General features: G+C 51.6%; 1 protein-coding gene across 1 annotated transcript in view; it reads right to left on the bottom strand.

Annotated features, from left to right (window-relative positions):
- RPS6KA1 (ribosomal protein S6 kinase A1) overlaps nucleotides 1-21,707 on the bottom strand; it is a 71,021-nt gene that overhangs the window by 29,626 nt on the left and 19,688 nt on the right. Inside the window, 8 exon segments of the mRNA XM_036746533.1 lie at nucleotides 442-512; nucleotides 2,098-2,240; nucleotides 2,357-2,394; nucleotides 4,664-4,770; nucleotides 5,195-5,274; nucleotides 5,923-6,003; nucleotides 9,859-9,940; nucleotides 10,272-10,388. Of these exon segments, the coding sequence (XP_036602428.1) occupies nucleotides 442-512; nucleotides 2,098-2,240; nucleotides 2,357-2,394; nucleotides 4,664-4,770; nucleotides 5,195-5,274; nucleotides 5,923-6,003; nucleotides 9,859-9,940; nucleotides 10,272-10,388 (719 nt within the window).

Below are 21,707 nucleotides of genomic sequence, written 5' to 3'. Positions count from 1 at the left end.
GGGCCCTCCCAGTTCCGACATCCTGTGTTCTAAGGGCCCTCCCACCTCCGACATCCTGTGTCCTAAGGGCCCTCCCAGCTCCGACATCCTGTGTCCTAAGGGCCCTCCCAGCTCCGACATCCTGTGTCCTAAGGGCCCTCCCAGCTCCGACATCCTGTGTCCTAAGGGCCCTCCCAGCTCCGACATCCTGTGTCCTAAGGGCCCTCCCAGCTCCGACATCCTGTGTTCTAAGGGCCCTCCCAGCTCCGACATCCTGTGTTCTAAGGGCCCTCCCAGCTCCGACATCCTGTGTTCTAAGGGCCCTCCCAGCTCCGACATCCTGTGTTCTAAGGGCCCTCCCAGCTCCGACATCCCATGTTTTAATGCCCTCCTGGCTCTGACATCCTGTGTTCTAAAGCTGCTCCTAGCTTGGACAGTCTATATCTCCTGGGGGATGCTCACTTGAGAATCAGTGTCATTGTCTCCTTCCGGTCTTTCCCCTGGAAGGGCAGGGAGCCCGTTAGCATCTCAAACTGCAGAGAACAAGGGACACATTCAGACTGGTACCAGACCCTGGGTTCCCGCCTTCATATCCACCCACCCTAGTCATTCCCTGGATTTAAGACATTCTTTTTCCTCCTTGGTGGTCCTCCCCCAGAACCCACCGCCACCCCTCCACTCCAGGCCTCTGGACTCAGTGTCTGAGGAGGGCTCAGGCTTCTGCTGTCCTTCCCCTCCCCCCATTCTGGGTGGCCACTGAGATAGGTCCCAACCACTCCAGGGACCTCCTGCCTGGGGCTGGCCTTACCAACCCTCCCCCTCCTACTTTCCCCACCCCCGTTTTTCTGACCTCTGAGGCCAGCTCCCAGAGACCACTAGGTGGCAGCACCAGAGCTGCCCAATGGGGCTGCCCCAGGACAGCGATGGTCACCAGTCTTTTCTTTGCCTCTAACTTGTTTGACCTTGGGAAAGGCATCCCTGCTCCCTGACCCTCATTTTTCTCCTTTTCATAATGAGGTTTTGAGACGAGAAGATGCATCTGTCTCCTTTCATTTATGATGGGGAGTATGGGGTGGGGTGGGAGGACTTGGGGCTCTGGGTGCAAAAGACGGCATAAACTGTTGGACTCGGTTGATTTGTTGGTTAGTTTTGCTGAACTGTTTCTTGGTTTTCCCCTTCTCTTTCTGCCTAATTTTTTGTTAGAAGGGACGGCTACACTGGGCAGGGGAGAAAAGAGGGATAGATTTAGAAGTAGAGGTGGTGTAAAAAAAACACCCCAAAAGATATCAAAACAAACTAAGGCTGGGCTGTGCAGTGGGCAGAGCACCGGACGGGAAGACGCTTCTTAAGCTGGGCCAGTCACAACCTCTTTGAGCCTCAGCTTTCTCATCTGTAAATCAGGGATAACAACCACCACCAACACGTAGAGCTGACCGTATGGCCGGCACTGTATTAAGCACTTTGTGAGGATCATCCCATTTAATCCTCACAATAACCCTGGGAGGGAGGGGCTACTATCATTCCCATCTTACAGATGAGAGAACTGAGGCAAACAGAGGTGGAGTGACTTACCCAAGGTCACACAGCTAGTGTCTGAAGCCAGATTTGAACTCAGGTCTTCCTGACTCCAGGCCTGGCGTTCTATCCAAATAGCACCTACCTCCCAAGGGCCGTCGAGAGGATCGAATGAATGAGCACATGTTGCAAACCTTAATGTGCCATAGAAATGCTAGCTATTATCATTATTATTTTAAAAAGCAAGACGAGTTTAGAACTTCCTGACCTTTTTTTTCTGTTTCTCATGCCCCCTGGCTTTAAGTGATCCTTCCTATACCTCCTAGTCAATGGGGGAATGGAGGAAATAAATGCTAGGGTTTATTCTGCACATAAGAAATAAAATGAAACGCTTAGCTGGATTCTCGTTTAAACATCCGGAGCAGCGTGAGGTTGTGTAAATCACTTTAAAGAGAATTTTGTAATTCACGAAAATGAAATATTTCCTCTACCCTTGGGGACGTGGCCTGGGTTGGGCACCTGGGGGCCAGGGGATGCTCGGTGACCCTTTCCAGCCCCCACATTCTATATTAAGGCATCCCCCCCACCGCCTGGCACTCTCACCATCAGCACCCCGTAGGACCACCAGTCGGCACTGTGGGTGTGGCCCTGGCGGTTGACGACCTCAGGCGCCATGTACTCCACTGTCCCACAGAAGGAGTAGGCTTTCTTCTCATGGTCGATGGCCTCCTTGCTCAGGCCAAAATCTGCAGCCAGAAGAGGCAGGAGAGCTCGGTTGGTGTCACCACTCCGAGACTTAGTGAAACCTTCCCATCATCCCTGAGAGACATCCCCGGATGGGGCCAAGACTGGGGCAACTTACCTGTGAGCTTGATGTGCCCTTCTTCATCCAGAAGGATGCTGTAGGGATGGGTGAGAGGAGGAGGAGGAGAAGTCAGTACCAGAAGAGGCAGGAACCCTGAATTCTGCCAGCTGTGCTACCCCCAACCCGTGGCTGTATCTCCTAGGATTACCAATTTCCAGCTATTACAGATCTCAGACACCAGCAAGTCCTTTTGATTTTTTTAAAATGTTGTGTTTGGGGCAGCTATGTGGTGCAGTGAATAGTGCACCAGCCCTGGAGTCAAGGAGGACCTGAGTTCAAATTTGACCTCAGATACTTACTAGTGTGTGACCCTGGGCCAATTACTTAACCCCGATTGCCTCCAAAATAATGAGTTTTATTGAAAGGTTTTGTTTTTATGTTACTTTCATTTTTTTCCAGGTTCTGAATTCAACTTTATTATATCTTCAGTTCCTAAATCTCTCCTTCCTCCACTCATTGGGAAGGCAGAAAAACAAAACCCCATGACGAATACATATAGTCATACAAAACAAATCTCTATATTAATCATCTTCCTCCTTTACAGATAAGGAAACTGAGTCCAGGAAGATGAAGGGAGTTCCAGAAGCCCATGGTAAGCATCAGAAGTGGGACCAGAAGCCAGCTGCTCTGACTTGAGCATCAGTGCCCTTTCTCTGTCTCAAACAAGGCTTCTCGATCTCTTCTGTGCTCCACCTGGACTGGACTACCCAAGGCTCCCCATCCAGGGGATTTTGTTCAAGGTGCTCCCTGAGCCACACTGCCCTCACCCTTTCTGCTTCCTCTCTACCTGTCCTTAACAGCCCAACCCAAATGCCACCTCCTCCAGAAAGCTGCCACGATTCCTTTGGGCAGCACCAGATCCTTCCCACCCCGGATTTCATCAAATGCTTTGTTTGCAGCTTCTCTGTGGGATTTATGTCTGGTTAATGTCCATACTGACCTGTGATATAGCTTATCATGCTAGTAAACTCTCTGAAGGCTGGGGGAGGGAAAAAGGGAGAATCATCTTGCTCAGTCAACTCCAGCATAAAGATGAAAATTAGGTATAATGTGCTTTGAGATCCTTAAGACTCAAAGGGATGGGGAGCACACTCAAAAATCTTCAGAATTCACTCTAGAAATGCAGGATCCCTTGAGGGATGAGTTGGGGGGGGGTGGGGAGAGGTATCAGTCACTTGCCCTGACCCCCCAGTGGGAATGAGCTAGTTGCTAGGCTCCCCCTGGCTTCCTGCCCTTCTCAGCCAGTCTCTCTGTATCCAAAGCTACCTTTCCCCCTGCCTTCCCAAATCAGATATCTTGCTCTGAGGGATTTAGCATAGTACAGACTTGGGTTCAAGGATGGCGCAGTAGATAGAGCGCTGGGCCTGGAGACTAGAAGACCTGAGTTCAAATCTGCCCTTACTAGACACTTCCTGGCTGGGTGATCTTGGGCAAGTTACTTCACCCCATCTGCCTCAGTTTCCTCATCTGTAAAATGAGCTGGAAGAGGAAATGGCAGACCACTCCAGTGTCTTTGCCAAGAAAACCCCAAATGGGTTTAAATCCCACCTCCACCTTTTACTACATGTGTGACCCTGGACAAATCATTTCATCTAAGACTCAGTTTCCTCGCCTGTAAAATGAGGGGGTTAGACTAGACAGCTTAGGAGATCCTTTCCCGTTATCAATCTATGTTCCTCTAGGGCTTTTTTGCCCAATTAACACTAATTCAAACTGTGGTGTCAATGACTGACAATTCCTTAATCTTTATCATTATCAGCAACAACCATTTATTAAGTGCCTAAAATGTTCCATGATATACCACTCCCACAGGTACATCTGAACACATTAATTAATTAAGATTAATCATTAATATTAATTATAGAATGCAGAATATTAGGCCAAAAGTTAGAACTAGGCTGGACCTTAGAGTTCGGCCTCTTTAATTTTAAGAAGGAGAAAACTTAGATCCAGAAAAGTTATGACACTTCCTTGAGGTCCTACAGTAAGTTAGTGACAGAACTAAACAAGAATTCAGGCCCCTGTCCCAGGCTCCTTTGGTTACCTCACACTGACTCTTCCCATGTAAAGAAGGGTAAAAAATTTTTCAAAAATAAATTAAAAAAAAAAAAGGAGTGCAGAGAGGGCAATTCCAAAGGAATGGCTCATTAATGGTGGAATTTCAGGCACTGTGGTGGTGACAAGCTGAGGAAGAGGCTATTTGGGGGCCATTTCGGAAACCCTAAGACCAAATTCTGGCTTAGGTTTGGGGCTGATCTGCTCACAGGAGGTGCCCTCCCCCCTCCTTGGTCATCGCACACATACTTCTCGGGCTTGAGGTCTCGGTATATGATCCCCAGTTTGTGCAGGTGATCCAGGCCCAGAGCCAGTTCAGCCAAGTAGAACTTCACATCTTCTTCTGTGAACATGACCTGGGGATGGAGAGGGTCAGTAAGGTCCATTACCCACAATGCTCAGCTTCTCTGAGCCCACCCCTACCAAGCCCAAGAGCAAGGTCAGGTGAGCTCCAGGGGCAGAAAGAGACCGAGCCAACCCACCTCTCCCATCGGGGATGGCCATCTCCCTCCTTAGCCCCTTGACTCTGAGACTCTATCATTCTTGGGAGCGGCAGTGGTTTCTTAGGGATACTTCAGGCCCCTCTTCTAGAGTGCATCTGGATTCCCCAACTCTTGTTGCCCCCAGTAAGGCCTGGCCATTTAGGTCTACGGTTGTGGTTCCCCTGGGGATCTCCATAACTCCTCCCTCTTTTTCCTTCTTCATGTTTCTGTACAAGGCACAGGCTCTCAGACTGGCAGAATTGCCAGGAGCCCCAGGGCCAGACTGGAAGATACTCACCTCTTTGGAGAGGCGTGTGAAGAGGTCTCCTCCCCGGAGAAAGTCCAGGATGAGATAGAGCTTCCCTTCTGTCTGGAAGGCTGAGGCAGAAGGAACAGGGGTCATGGGCTACAAGCCACTGTCCCTGGGGCTGACAGCTTGGGAAGACTTGGAGATGGGTATACATAGTCTCCCTCTGGCTAGGGGGCTGGGAGGAATGGGCAGTGTCCACTAAGCCAGGCTGGGTGTTGTGACAACCAAGAAAACCTCCTTGGAGGCAGGTGGGCAGGCAGTCAACAAACATTTATTAAGCACCTATTATGTGCCAGGTACTGTGCTAAGCTCTGGGGATACAAAAAGAGACAAAAGCCAGAACTTGCCCTCAAGGAACTTAACAATCTAATGAGGCAGTGGGGAACGTGACTAATTTTTTCTTATTAGGGGGAGGAGGCTGCCTGGCCCCCTGAGGCAGGGAGAGATACACAGAGGGGGCAATATGCCACTGCATCCGTAGAGATTAAGCTTTCCCACTCTCCACCCCCACCCTCCAGGGCAGTCAAGAGCTGATCAACCATGGAAACAAATGTACACACACACACAGACACACACACGCGCGCGCACACGGCAGAGTCAATCCACCCAACAGGGCACCCAAGAGTTTGTCCTGGGAAAGGCCCTGCTCCACCAGAAGCTCCTGGGATGACTCTTTGTCTATAGAGGAGATAAGGAAGGGGTCGGGGGCTGCTCACCATAGTGAAGTTTTACCACAAATGGGTGGTTGACGTCAGCTAGGATGTCTCTCTCCATCTTGGTCCTGACTCGATCCCGAACTTTGAGGTGTGGGAAAAGAGAGACCAAGTCACTGGGTGTTCCCTTCCCAAGGCCCAGGAGGTAGAGGCTCAGGGCAGCCTCTCCTCCAGTCTTACACCCTGACTCACACACTGTTTGTCCCATCCCTTCCCCTCTGACCTGCCCCGTCCCTTCTCTCCTCAGCTTTGACCCTAGTTCTACCCTTCTCCCTTCTACCCTCCAACTCAGACCCCAGGAGCCTGATCAGAGCTCCCAAGCCACTGAGGTTGCTGACTAACTCCACTGCCCTTTGCCTCCCTTCAGCACTGTTTTCGGCTTAGTCTGCAGTACTAACCACCCCACCCTCATCCCCATACATTTGACTTTCCAGCCAAATGGGCCAACTTGCTATCTTCTACTCTCAATGTTCCATCTCCCACCCCCGTACCCACCTCCCTCTTCTTCTTTAGTTTCCTCCAGGGTTCAGCTCAGGGGCCACCTCTCCTACCAACCCTTTCCCAATCTTTCCCAACCCTCACCCTCCATAAATGACTTACTCCCTATTCTGTATTCAATGATCTACGTATATGATCCTTCCTTCCAAAGGAACCTCAGCTCCTTGAGGGCAGGGACCCCATTCATTTTTGGTCTCGTATCCCTGGCACTGAGCACAGTGCTGGCACACAGGGGGCATTCTGTACGTTTGCTCAATGTTTGTTTGCTCCTTCCTTCTGCTGCCGGCTGTGCTCATGGTCCCACACTGGCTGCCTCCATGCCCAAATCACTCACTTACGCCCCTGCTGTCTGACTTCTGCCCCCATCCCCCTGTAACTAAAACAGCTATCTCTAGTGACATCCCAAGTGACAAATCCTATAGCCTCTGTGTGGTCGAAGTCTCCTTGGCCTCTCTCAGCACTGTCTGTAACTGAGACTGTTAGCCAGCCCTGTCTTCCCTTGGCTTCTACCACACTGCCCTCTCCTCCTTCTCTGACCACTTCTCCTTTGTTTCTTTGTCTAGAAGTCTTCCTTCTCCTTCTTCCTCCTCTTCCTCCTCCTTCCTCTTCCATCTCCTTCTTCTCCTTCTTCCTCCTCCTTCCTCTTCCATCTCCTTCTTCTCCTTCTTCCTCCTCCTTCTCTTCTTCTTCCTCCTCTTCCTTCTCCTTCCTCTTCCTCCTCCTTCCTCTTCCTCTCCTCCTTCTCTTCTTGTCCTCCTCCTCCTCCTCCTTCTTCCTGTTACCTCCCCACCCCTCAAACTATGGCCATCCACAGAATTACAGGAAGACCAGATGATGGAAGAGGAGTCGGGCCAGGTCTCCAAGGCCTCCCCTACCTCTAAGTTCTAGTACCACATTTGCTACTGCCAGCAGGAAATCTCCCTCTGGATGCCACTAACACCTCCAGCCCCTTGTATCCCAAACCAAGCTCAGGATGTCTTTTCCTAAGCCAGATGCCCTTCCTAATTTTCCTGTCTATGAAATCACTCCATTTGACCTAGGTTTAAAACCCAGAGCCATCCTGCAGACCTCCCACCTCCCCTGAGCAGGACTTCTTAACTTTGTGTGTGCTATGGCACTCCCTGGTAGCCTGCTGAAGCCTAGGGACCCTCCAGCATATTCTTAAACGACTGAAGGAAATACTAAATTTCAGTTAGAGGTTGGTGAAAACAAAGCTGCCAATTTTCCCATCCTGGTTCTTAGCACCCCTGAAATCTACCTATGCCCCCTCACCGGAATCTCTCACATTCATCCTTCCTCCTAGTCCTATGGCCATCAGCCTTCATCAGGACCTCAGCACATCTCCCCTGAACGACATGATGAACTGCTCTCCCTGACTCTCAGGACTTTCCCTCACCCTCTCTCATAGACCATCAGACTCACTTTTAACACAGCTCAGAACACAAAATGAAGGGAATAGACTAAGCAATGCCTATGGTCCCTTCAGCTGTAACACTGTATGCGTGTTCTTGTATACTATGTTGTAAAGTTCCTCCCATATTGGACATCTGATGTTCTAAGGACCCCCCTGGCTCTGACAGTCTCTGTTCTAGGGCCCTTCCCACCTCAGGCATCCTAGGTTCTAAGATCCCTTCTAGCTCTGACATTCTATGTTTTAAGTTCCCTCCCAGTTTCAATATCCCAGGTTCTAAGAGCTCTTCCAGCTCTGACATTCCATGTTCCAAGGTTCTTCCCAGCTCTAACCTTCCAGGTTCTAACAGTCTATGCTCTAAAGTGTCTTCCAGTTCTGACATTCTATGTTCAAAGTTTCCTTCTAGCTCTTACATTCTGTGTTCTAAGGGCCCTTCCAGTGCTGACATTCTATGTTCTAACGTTCCTCCCAGCTCTAACGTTCCATGCTCTGACGTTCCCTGTTCTAAGGTCTCTCCCAGCTCTGACATCCCATTATCTAAGGTTTCTCCCAGCTCTGGCATCCTGTGATGTTCCAAGGTTCCTTCCGGCTCTAATCTTCCAGGTTCTAACATTCTATGTTCTAAGGCGTCTTCTAGTTCGGACATTCTGTGTTCAAAGGTCCCTCCTAGCTCTGATACTCTATTTTCTAAGGTCCTTTCCAGCGCTGACATTCTGTGTTCTAATGTTCCTCCCAGCTCTAACCTTCCACGTTCTGACACTGTGTTCCAAGAGCTCTTCCTGCTCTGACATTCTACCTTCTAACATACTATCAGTCACTCAACAAGTATTCGCTAAGTATCAACTGCTTCCAGGCTCTGTGCTAGACACTAGAGATACAAAGCCAACAAGTAAGCCAGACAGTCCCTGCCCTCAGGGAACTTATAGTCAATCTACTGCGGGAATGGAGGGGGAGATAAAATATGTTTACAGAAAAATAAATATGAGATATGTACAATATAATTATGAATTTCAGGGCTGTGTGGTGCTAATAACTGGGGGAATTGGGGAAAGTCCCCTGTAGGAGTTGGACTGTGAACTGAGCCTTGAAGGAAGCCAAGGGTAAAGAGACAGGGTTAAGGAGGCTAAGCATTCTGGGAATGAGGAAAAGCCTCTGGAAAAGTACTGAGATGAGAGATGGCCTGATGGTCACCATAGAGGGAATGGTAAACAGACCAGTTTGGTTGAAGCCCAGAGGTCATGAGAGGCAGTGTGTAATGAGCTCAGAAAAATGTGCTCCTTGGGGGGCAGCTAGGTGGCACAGTGGATGGAGTACTGGCCCTGGAGTCAGGAGGACCTGAGTTCAAATTTGACCTCAGACATTTGACTACTAGCTGTGTGACCTTGGGCAAGTCACTTAACCCCAATTGCCTTGCCTTCCCCCACCCCCACCCCCCGCCCCAAAATGTGCTCCTTGGCTAGGCGAGTGGCTGGCTCATCAGATGTGAGCTGCAAATATCGGGTTAGTCCCTATAAGGAACATAATTTGTGGAAGGGAAGGACTGGGTTCAGGGAGACAAACGAGGTGTTACAACAGTCCAGGCGAGAGGCTGTGAGAAACTGAATTGGGATGGTTGGGCTGTGACCAGAGAGAAGGGGATGCATGTGAAGGGACATTGAGGCACAGCTGACAAGACACTTAATTAGTTAATCTTAAAAATCTCTCTTTCAGCTCCACCATTTCGGGATCCTATGTTACTCTTCTTATCAAAAACCTGAGATGGTTGCTTGCTGCCTATGTGATGAAGGTCCAACTTCTGGTCCTGGCATTTGAGGCCCCACCCTGCCCTGCTCAGCCTTATCTCCCTCTGCTCACTCACAAACATCCCCTAACTCTAGAGTCCTTAAGTCTGTCTGTAGAGATGGGCCCTATCTCTTCAGACTGAGGACTCTTCCAGGGTGGGGCTTTGTCTCTCCCATTGGAACCAGGGTTTCCCAAGGGTTTTTGCCCTAGTTACACAGAGCTAGCAGTCAGCCTGCCAGCTCCCTTACCTTTCAAGGTTGCTTTCTTTAGCACCTTCATGGCATAGAGGTGCCCGTTGTCTGGGCGGGTGATCTTCCTCACCAGAAAGACCTAGGGAACATGGGAGAAGAGAGACTTAAGGATAGGAAAGGGAGGGCGAGAATGGAGACTGGGGGTAAAGAAGAGACTAGAAGGACCATAATGGGGGGAGACATTGGAAGCAGGAGGTTTTGAGCAGGGGAGGTTGGTGGGGAAAGGGGCTGGAAGAACCAAAGTGAGGTCTAGAACAATTTGAGAATTTTACTTTTATGCCAAAGTAGGAGCCTGGTGCGGCCTTCCTCCCCCACAACCCCTGACTTCAGCACTCAGATACCATGAGCAATTGCCTGGCCACAGCTCCCAAGCCACAATGCCAGATCTTCCTAACAGCCAAAATACTCACTTTGCCAAAGGAACCCTGGCCCAGGACCTTCAGCAGCTCAAACTGGGAGGGGTCAGCCTTTTCTGAGCCCTCCTTGACGTGGTGCGTAATAGAGATCTCTTTGACGATGCCTTCATCCTGGTGGTGGAGGAGAGAGAACACAGTGATAGCTGCAGAATGGAACCAGTAAAGGATGGGTGAATGAGGCAGGGCTAGGGGGAAGGAGGGGCCTCTGGGAATAAACAATGGGCAGCGTTCCATCATAGACTGAGCTAACATGATCCCTCATCCTAAGCCCATTTTCACAAGGTCCAATCTTTAGACAGACCAGGTATCCCCATAAAACCACAGAATGCCACTCCTAGGAGAGACCTTGGTAAACAGAATGTGAGGGCCAAAGGGCTCTTAGAACAGAGAATGTCAGAGTCAAGAGAGCCCTTAGAACACAGGATGTCAGAGCAGGGAGGGCCCTTAGAGCCCAGAATGTCAGAGCTGGGAGGGCCCTTAGAACACAGGACATCAGAGCTGGGAGGGCCCTTAGAACCCAGAATGTCAGAGCTGGGAGGGCCCTTAGAACATAGAGTGTCAGAGCTGGGAGAGCCCTTAGAACCCAGAATGTCAGAGGTGGCAGGGCCCTTAGAACACTAGAGTCAGAGGTAGGAGAGAACTTAGAACCCAGAATGTCAGAGCTAGGAGAGGCCTTAGAACACAGGATGTCAGGGCTGAGGAAGATGACTATGTAGGATAACAGAATTAGATTTAGAGCTAGAAAGGAATTCAGACCATCTAGTCCAACTCTCTAATTTTTACAGATAAGGAAACTGAGGCCCAGAGAAGGGCAGTGACCTCCTTGAGGTCACACATTATTTCAGCAGCAGAGCCAATTCTCCTGACTCCCAGGGCAGTTTTTTTCCATTATAACATGCCCAAGGTTGCTCCCAGGAGTTCGGGTAGGCACTGCCAGGTGGTTGCCTGGCAGAGCGCTCCTGTGTAACAATACTAACTGCCAGAAGGAAAAGAAGCTAAAGAGGGGGTGTTAGCATCTTTCACTACCTCCCCCCCAAACTTGGGCACCAGCAAAGGTAACAGTTGGGCGCCCTTGTTTCATTGGCACAACAAGCAGAGGCTGCTGGCCAACATGGGCATCACCCATCTGCCAAGCCGCCTGGGCCCCTCGTGCACGGCCGGTACCAGTCCCCAAAGCTTCAGTGCCCTGGCACAGGTTCAGCTCCCCAGCTGGAGCCTGGGGAGGGGGGATCCGAGGCGGGACAGGGACCCCTCTGCTGGATCACAGATGTGATCACCAGCCGGAGCTGCTTTGCTCCTCCCCTCTCCCCAGAAGGGCTTGGGGGTGGGGTGGGGAGAGGAAGATGCAGGACAGCTTTTGTTTTGGCCACAATAGGAAGTGAGGTTCCTTCTCTCTGTCCTCTCTCCCTCACACCCACTCTCTCTGCCTTGAGAGGCCCCCATTTGCCTCCCTGCCAAGAGCCCCAAGTCTTGGCTGTGTTAACAGCTGCTCTCCCAGGCTTGCCTGGCCCCGGAATCTAGGAAGTTTTCAGGGGTAGTGCCAATAGCATTGAGGGTCCTCCTGAAACGGGGGTACATTTAACATGCTACCAGCTTCCACACGGGAAGGAAGCACTCAGAGATCCCTCGGGGTAAGTGCAACAACCCCAGGGCCCTGACTTAAATGGCAGACACTGAGTAAGCCACAGTCAGACTGCCTAGCCATGCCCAATCCCTACTATGATTTCTTGGAAAAGAAATGGTGTGCTTCAATTCCCCCATAAACATGCCTCCTTCCAGGGCCAAAGATCTCCCAGACTCCCCTAGAGCCCCTGTAAGCCCCCTCATGTACACATACTGTCAATCTCCCTCCTGCTGTCCTGTCTATCCCCAGGCTGCTTGCCCCAGGCTCTCTGTCATCCACACCTGGCACTGGGTGGCTCCACAGGTCCCTGGGATATCAGCTGTAGGCATCATCCCTGGATGAGACCCCAGCTGAAGTAGGAGACCGGAGGAGCTCAGATGCTCCCCCAGATCCTGCTGGGGCTGGATCCAAGCCACAATGAGATGCACAGAGGATGGGAATAAGCCACTTCCCCCATGCCCTGCCACACAAACACACACACACATACACACACACACACACACACACACACACACACACACAATCTAAGAACACCTGCTCTGGAAGAGGGATGATGAACCAAAGACCCAAAAGAAAGGAAGTCCTTCTTTCTGGCCTCTCTTGCCCACCAAGCTTCCCTTCCCTCCCTGGCCTCTCCTTCCTGAGCATCTTCCCCGCTTCTCCCCTTCCATGGGGGCCTCTCCTCCTTCCTCCTGGCTACTCCCGCACCTCTCCATCCCAGGCATCACTAACCGTGTCTTGGCTCAGGCTGGGGCCCAGGGCGGGCACTGGTGCCCCACCGGGCCTTGCCCGCTGCTTCCTGGGCAGCCAAAGGCTGAATAAGGCCCGGAAGCGGGGTGGCTTCGGATCCCGTTCCATCCTCCCGTCCCATAGGCGCTGCTCCATCCACCTGCTGGGGCCGCCCGCTGCCCCGGCACCATGGCAGGTGGTGGGCCTGGCAGGCCGCTGCTCTCGGGGAGGCCCGGCTGGCGGGCGGATGTTCAGGGCGTGGGCCAGACCAGCCTAAGCTGAGCCCAGCACCAATCGCTCATGGTCTGTGGTTTCCCCACTCTGAGCTTGCACCCTTCCTTCACTTAATCGCCTCACTTACCCTTCGAAATACAGGAAGCACTGCCTGCCTGATCTCGCGCCCCTCCCCGTGGCCCAAAGCTTCTGTTGCCTCGCACAGATCGAGGGGAAGCCCCATACCACCCCCAGGAAAAGGTTCGCCAGGAGAGGCAGGCTGAGCTGCCTGAGGGAAACACCCCAGAACCAAGAATCAGGATGCTTGGGGCCGGAGAGTCCAAGGAGCTGGGTTCAAATCCCCTCCCTGCAACTTGCTACTTCTGGCAAGTTCCTTTACCTCTGGTTCTCTGAGTGTCCTACTCTGGTGGCTAGAGTGCCGGACATGAGTCAGGAAGATCTCAGTTCAGATCCTGCCTGAGAGACTTACTAGAGGTGTGATCAGCTAACCTCACTCAGCCTCAGTCTCATCTCTAAAACGGGGACAACCACAGCACATACCTCCCAGGGTTGTTAGAAAGATCAAAAGAGTTAATGTTTGTAACGGGATTTACAAACCTTAAATAAAGCACTATGTAAATGACGGCTATTAATATGAACTGTTATCTTTTCCATAGGTAACTCAAGCAGACCCTGAGGAGAAAAAGGGGCCTGCCTTCAGATCCTCACTAGCCCTGGGTGCCCTCGGCCCTTTCTTCGCTTTTCAGTCTTGGTTTTCTTCTCTAGAGCATGAGAAGGTTGGACTGGATGGCCTCCGAGATCCCCATCTATGATCCTGATTTGAATTTGGTCAAAACACAAGGGAAGAGTGAGGAGGGAAGGGAAGGGAAGTGTCTGGTGGGTTCTGAGCCAGTTCCAGGGGGTCTGCTGAGGCTGATGCCGAGAGAGGGCCTCAGACTGGGCTTTGGGGTCCAAGAAGGGACAAGTCTCCCTGAGGCTGGGCCAGCTACTCCTTGCTTTGGGAACAAGATGAGATCTTCATTATAACGCAAGCCCCTCCTTTGTTCTCCCTCCAGCCTGGGTCTCTGCTCTCCTTCAGGGAGCGCCCAGCACCCTTCCTGTGCCTCCATGGCCCTCAGGATGCCCAGGCTGGCTGGCTACATAGTGGCCCCAATGGTGAAACTATGGGGCTCCCACTGGCAGGGACCTGGAACTATCAGACTAGATGGGGTCAAGTGGGGTACACCTGGAATCAGAGGACCCAGGTTCAAATCTCAGTTCTGTTGCTTACTGCCTGTGTGACCTTAAGCAAATCACTTAACCTCAGGGCCTCATTTTCCTCATGGGTAAAATGAAGGGCCTCTAAGGGCCCTTCCAGCTCAGGTATATGATCCCATGAGCCTCTGAGATACTCAGCAATACTCTTCTCTCACCCAGCTCGGTTTTCCAAACTCAGATTCTAGGCCAAGCGCTACTCCTGGTTCTTTTCTCCTCCACGATGCTGACTGGTGGAATGGTTTGCTTAGGGTGGGACTGGGATCTGGGGGTAGGGAGGAGGGGGACCAGGGACACAAGGCAATCAGGGTCTGAGGCTGGGGACAAACGACCAGTCATGACCCAAGCCTCTGGGAACCAACATCGAGGCTGGCTTGGGGGCAGGGAAACAGGGCTCCAGGTGCCAGGAAGACAGAGCTTGGGCTGTGGGCTCTGGGGGAAGCAGGTGGGGGGAAGATTACGGTCGATGCTGGGAGCCACATCCTGTCCAGCTCATGACACTGCCTCCCTCCCCTGGGGCAGGTTTAGGGGCTTCCCACTCTGGTAGCCTAGACCTCTTCTGTAGCTCCTCCCCTGTCAGGCATGGGGCAAGAGAGACTCTTTCCCCCTAGTCTCCAGCCCCCAGGTTAGGGCAGGCAGTGGGATTCATGGCAAGCAATGACTTGAGGAATGTCTGCTGCCAATGCCACTTATACCATTCCCCTGGGGATCCACCACCAGGATGCAGATGAGGGAGATGGCTTAGCCCCCAGCTCTCCCAGGGGACATGGGGCCAGACTCTCCCCTGAAACACCAGCCACTCCCCTGATGGACTCTTACCTTCTGGGTGCCGGAGGCTGAGGCTCTCTCTGTCCAGAGGACATCTGTGGAGGCCTGCATAGTGGAGGAGTGTGTCAGTGCAGAGGGAGCTGGAGGGCCCCACTTACTTCTGCTTTTTCAGCCTCCTCAGCTTGAGGAAGGAAGGGGGGGTGCGTAGCATGGGGTCTTGGGTCCCTCCCCACCTTTCACACTTCCCCCTTTGGGAAGGAGAAGGGAAAGGGAGTAGAGTCCTGGGACTGGGTCTAGCTGTGTGACTTTGGATAAGTCATTAACCTCTCTAGGTCTGTTTTCTCTTCTTGTAAAGTGAGAGGGTTGTGGATGATGATTTGATCTAAGGTCTAAGATCTTCCAGCCCCAACATTTTGTTTCAGGGTACCTCCCAGCTCTGACATTTTGTGTTCTAAGGGCCCTCCCAGCTCTGACATCCTGTGTTCTAAGAGTCCTCCCAGCTCTGATATTCTCTGTCCTAAGGGTCCTCCCAGCTCTGACATTCTATGTTCTAAGGTCCCACCCGGCTCTGACATCCTGTGTTCTAAGGGCTCTCCTGTCTCTGACATTCCAGGTTCTAAAGGCCCTCCCAGATCTGACAACCTGTGTTCTAAGGCCCTCCCACCTTTGACATCCTGTGTTCTAAGGCCCCTTCCAAGTCTGACATCCTGTGTTCTAAGGGCCAGCTCTGACATCCTGTGTCCTAGTCTAAGGCCCCTTCCAAGTCTGACATCCTGTGTTCTAAGGGCCAGCTCTGACATCCTGTGTCCTAAAGGCGCTCCCAGATCTGACAACCTGTGTTCTAAGGCCCTCCCATCTTTGACATCCTGTGTTCTAAGGCCCTCCCACCTTTGACATCCTGCGTTCTAAGGGCTCTCCTGTCTCTGACATTCCAGGTTCTAAAGGGCCTCCCAGATCTGACAACCTGTGTTCTAAGGGCCCTCCCAGCTCTGACATCCTATGATCCTCTGAAGATATTCTGTTCCCCAAAGGCCAAGGCTGGGAAAAGGAGAGAGAAGTAGCTCCAATCTGTCTGGTCTGTCCAACAGGAGAAGAAAGAGTGAACGTTCTCACTTCTGGCCGCTTCTCTGGGCCCTAGAAACAGGAGCACGATCAGATTGACCAGTCCAAGGTCATACAAAACTATGGAGGGGGGTAAACACTGAAATCCTACTGCTTCCCCAAAGCCTAGAGTACTCTGGTCATGTACTAGGAAAGCAGTCCCAGTAGAGGCTAGCAACCCCCCAGCTCTGGAAGCAATAGAGACACAGATCCCTATGATACCCTCCCCATCATATGGGGGGAGGGGGAAGGAGCTGGGCAGGGATAGCTCATCTGGAGCTGGAGAGGCCTTGGGAGGCTGCCTATCTAGGCTAATTACCTCATTTTACAGATGAGACAGTTGGCAAGTTAAGTATGTTGTCCCAGGTTCCACAACTACTAGGTTTCGGAAGTGGGATTTGAACCCAGGTGTCTCTAAATCCAACCCTCCATCCACCGCACTCTACTGCCTTCTCAAGAGGATGACCTAGCCAAACATCAGGTGAGGGTGGCCTGGGACACAGGACTAGGCCTGGGGGTTTAGGCCACAGCTGCTCTTTCCTGCACAGAAGGGTAACCTGGGGAAGGAGGCAGCTCTGGATCTAAACTCACCTGGCTGGTAAGACTCCTTTATAAAACCCTCCCAAATGCATGAAAAGAATAACTCTGGGGCCCAAGATGTGGTGCAGTGGCTGCAGGCCCGAGTGGGATTTTTGGCAAGGGTCAATCAACAAGCATTAATTAAGCACCTACAATGCACCAGGCACTGTACTGGGTGTTGAGGATACAACGACAAAATTGAAACAATCTTTACTCACTAAGGAAGAAGCTAGGGAAGAGGGAAGGGGGAGCTTGGAAGAGCTCTGGGCCTTCAGAGAAAACCCTCTGCTTGTCTAGGCCTAAGGGATTCTGAAGGGGAAGGATGAGCTTCCCCATCCCCTCACTCCCACCTAGCTTCAGCCCCTGCAGAGCCCCAGAAACACCCACAGGTGACAGTAAAAAATACAATCAGTCCAGCTTCTGATCCTGAGCAAATCTTCCCAGTTCCCCCCAAACGCCACGAATGCCTTCCCTCTGAAACTACACTGAATCTCTCTACAAGGTCCTCTAGGTGTTGTCTCTCCCACTGTATTAGAAGCTCCGTGAGGACAGTTACTGTGTTTCTGCTTTTCCTCATATCTCCAGTGCTTAGCACACAGTAGGCACTCAAAGGCTTGTTGGTGATGAAGTCACTTTAAACCTCAGTTTTATCTTCTGTAAAATGGGGATAACATGGCAGTGCACTACCTCTCAGGGTTACCATGAGGGAAATACTGCGTATCATCAAGCCAATGAACATTTGCTAGGCTCCTATTGTGTGTCAAGCACTGGGCTGGGGGATACAAAGAGAAAGGGAAAACAGTCTCCTGCCCTCAAAGAGCTTATGTTCCATCAAGAGAAACAACATCTACACCATTAAGTATACCGAAATATAGGCAAAGGAAATACAAGATAATTGTGGGGCTGGGGAGACTGGCTGCTAGGGCAGGAGGGGAGGTTCAGAGGGGACTTGGCAAGCCTGGAAGCTCGATGTAAGGTGAGGCGTTATTACAATCAAAGCACTGAGCCAGAAGGGACCTGTTTAAGGTTTGGGGTGGAAAGGACCTGGCTGTATGTTCGTGTCTAAGTCAGCAATCACTGGCTTTGGGGCTGAATCTTCACAAAGAGACCACGTGCCATATGCCTCGATAGCCTTCCCTCTGAGAGTGAGAGAGCAAGAGAGTGAGAGCGAGAGAGCAAGAGCGAGAGTGAACGAGAGAAAGAGAGAGAGAGAGAGAGAGGGAGAGAGGGAGCAAGAGAGCGAGAGCGAGAGCGAGAGAGAGAGAGAGAGAGAGAGAGAGAGAGAAAGAGAGAGAGAAAGAGAAGGGAAGACAGAGAAAAGAGAGAGGGAGACAGAGAGAGAGATCTCTGCTGATCAACAAGTCCAGGCCTAAGGAATTCTGAAGAATGGAAATATATCCACACCCTAATTCCTCCCCTGTCCCCCAAAACTCTAATGGGCTTCGGCAGGAGCTGAGGCCAGACAGAAGGATGCCCACAGATTCCTCGATTAAACTACTGACCAGAGGGAGGAAGGTAGGACCCTGGGAGAAGTGCCAACCACTTTAATCAGCTGTCCGCAGACCCCCACCCCAAGCCTGGGGGAGGTAATCTCCCTGTAGGAGAGATTATCTCTGGATCTTCCCCAATCCCACCAAATAGCCATGTAGCTAGAAGAGCCATATTATCTGGCGCCGTCTTCTGCAAGGACCACAGAATCACAGACAGAGACTTCGAAAGGATTTTAGAGGTCACTGAATCTAACCACTAAGTCTAACAGATGAAGACACTGAGGCCCAGACAGCTGAAGTGACTTGCCGGGGGTCACCCAGCCAGTAAATGTCTGAGGCAGGACCCATACTCTGCTTCTCCTGGCTCCGAGCTCTTCCTTTATTACACTGCCCAGAGGATGAACCCTTGGGGGCTTCACAGGACCCACAGCTGAGGGTGGGACAGATCAGTTCAAGGACTCTTTCTTGTCCCTGAAGGATTCCTGTGCAGCCATGTCACTCCCCAGCTCCAGAAAGTCCAGGGCTGCCCTCTTACCCTGGGGGTAAAATACGAACTCCTTTGTTCAGCTCCGAAGGCCCTTCCCAGTCTGGCTCCAGCTTCTTTTTCCAAGCTCAGACCCATTTAATCCCCCTCTATGCTACAGCCAAACCCACCCACACACAGTATGTCATCTCTCAACTCCCATCTCCAAGTCTTTGCACAGGCTGTTCCCCATGCCTGGAGTGCATTCTCTCTCTCTCTCTCTCTCTTAATTTCTAGGCTGTTTCCCACCTCCCCCAACTTCCATAAAATGTAATCTCTTGGAGAGCAGGTCTCTGTATCTCTAGTGCCTAACACAGTGCCTGGCTCACACACAATAGATGCATAAAAAAATGCCGGTTGGACTGAATTACATTGAATTGTAAGTGGGTAAGGCAGATGTACCCCACCCTTGTCCCAAGCTCTGGGCTCTCACAGAGCTACAGAATGTCAAGAGTTGGAAGGGGCCCTAGGGGACTACTTGGTCCAATGTTCTCATTTTACAAATATGGAAACTGAGGCCTAGAGAGATGAAGTGACTGACTCCATGGACTGGGGACAATACAGCCGAAATCTCTATGAGACTCTGAGGCTCATGGAGGAAAGTGAGAGGCCTCAAAGCTACAAATCCCTGGGTTTGATCCCACTTCTGAGGCAACATGGTCTTGGACAAGACTCCTGACCTCTCAGTGTTCTCAGACTCTCAGGAGCTGGCCTTCATTGGGAGAGGGGGATTTCCTTCCACCGATGTTCCCTATACCGATGAAATCACAGGCTCAGAGTCTACGCAGTTCCTATATACGGTTTGTAAAATGCTTTACAAGTTCTCTTGTTTGGGCCTCACGACCACTCAGTATGAGAGGTGGCTTTATTATGGCCGTTTTACAGATGAGAAAACTTAGGTTCAGAGAGATCCAATGGTAAGGGCCAGCTTGTAAAAGCACAAGGCAGGATCTGAACCTAGGTCTTCCCATCTCCAAGTCCAGAGATTTATTCACTACACCATTCGTAGTAAATTAGTTGCAGAGTCCAGATGAGAACATGGGTCCCCTGACTTCATCAAGTTTGGAGGAAAGGAGATCTCAGTTTAGTGGTGCTGAATTTTTTGCCCTCTTGCCACAGGACATTGGCTCAGCCCCCTCCTCAGTACCCTCTCCTGCACTTTATGTTGAATGTCACCAGCCAGCAGTGGGATGCAGGAGTCTCCTAGCTCTGCTCTCCTTCCCCCTACAATGTCAAGGCCAGAAGGAGGCTTGGAGATGCCCAGCCAGCAGGAAGGGCTTCCTCAAGGGCACCGAGACTGGATGCGTGCCTGGGGGGAGCCAGTCCTATTGGCCCTTCCCTAGAAAGGGGAGGAGGGCAGAGGGGGGGAGGGAACAGCTGCAGCAGCAGACCCCAGATACTCTGCCAGGATCCGACCCGGGGGGATGGGGCCAACCAGGCCAGCTCTCTGGGCCCTTCCAGCACCTGAGAGGAGACGCCTGCTGTCACATTCTGCTGAGAGTGGGAATAGGAGGGATCAGGGTTTCATAAACAGGAAGAGAAAGAGTGGGGGGTTGGGGGAAGAGAATGATTCTGAAAATAGACAGCTGTAGCTGGCTTCAAAGAGGGATCAGGCCAGGGGATGGAGGGAACCACGTGTTGGCCCCTGCCTGGGGTGAGATGTCTATATCCCGGAGGAGACTGCGGCATTCCAGGCCCCTGACCCAAGAGGCCTCATACCTCCTGCTCACATGCAGCTGCATCCAAGGCAGTCTCTCCTTAAGGGAGGACCAGGGCTGGCCAAGAAAGCCCCTGCCCCAATTCCTGGGGTCAATGCTACCCAAGAAAGTCATAGTTTCTGATCACCTTTTTTCTGCCTGGAAGGTCCTGTCCCCGTCTCTGCCAATCAAAATCCTATCCACCCTTCCAGATGCAGCTCCAATGCCACCTTCTCAGTAATACCGCCCCCCGCCCCCAACCAATTCAACTGCCGAGACATTGGTCAAGGGCCTGGGTGCCAGGCACTGTCTTAGGTGGTAAAGATACAAAGACAAAAACAACAGCTCCTGCCCTCGAGGAGACTACATTCTATGGTCAGGCTTGGGGGGAGAACACGTGTGCAAATATAAGACAATGTGCAGAAGGACAGACCACTAACTACTTTGAGTCACTGAGGATGAAAATGTAAGAAGGCTTCATTGCAATGGCCCCTGAGCTGAACCTTGGGCAAAAATAAGGATCTCTACTTCCTCTGAGGGCAACTAGGTGGCACCACTGTGCACAGAGCCACTGGGCCTGGAGTCAAGACCTGAGTTCAAATTTGATGTTAATACACTTATTAGCTGGGTGACCCTGGGCAAGTCACTTCACCCTGTTTGCCTCAGTTTCCTCATCTGTCAAATGAGCTGGAGAAGGAAATGGCAAACACCTCCAGTAGCTTTGCCAAGAAAACCCCAAATGGGGTCGCCGAGAGTTGGATATGACTGAAAAATGACTGAAGAACAACTTCCTCTGAACTCCAGTTGAAAAGAGGGCTGCATTTGGAGTCACGAGACCCAGGTTCAAATCCCATCTCTGTCACACCCATGTGATGGTAGACGACTCAGTGTTCTCTTCTGTAAAATGAGTGGGGTCGGACTAGAGGGTCTCCGAGGCCCCTTCCAGCACTCTAACTTGGATCCCAAACAGCTTAGCCAACCCCAGCTCAGATCCTTACTAGTTGTGTGACCGTGGGCACTGAATGAGTGAATCAATCAGTATTTAACAAAAAACATTTGCTATGTGCCAGGCACCGGAGCACAGATGTCTGCCCTCAGGGAGCTGACACTCTAACTAACCAGGGAGATACCGCATCCTGTGATGGACAGAGGCTGTGCCTACAGATCTACAAGGTCAGCTGGGGTGGGCGGGGGAGGGGTGTGAGGAGGAAAGGCCTTGGAGAAGGTGGGATCTGGGTTGACCTTCGAGGGGAGATAGGGATTCTAAGAGTTAAAGAGGGAGTCTCTTCTAGGCAGGGAGGACGGTCAGTGGGAGAATGAAGGGCTGGGTATGAGGAGCCATGGGTTAGCTGGGCTGGGCCACAGTGTTCCCAGAGGGGTTAAGAGGAGGAAGGGAGGGGAGAGAGTGGAAAAGGGAAGGAAGGAGACAGG

The sequence above is a fragment of the Trichosurus vulpecula genome, chromosome 2 (assembly GCF_011100635.1).
Source record: "Trichosurus vulpecula isolate mTriVul1 chromosome 2, mTriVul1.pri, whole genome shotgun sequence".
Lineage (NCBI taxonomy): Eukaryota > Metazoa > Chordata > Mammalia > Diprotodontia > Phalangeridae > Trichosurus > Trichosurus vulpecula.
Note: the sequence above shows the minus strand (reverse complement) of the source record. Positions and strands in the feature narration are given on the sequence as shown.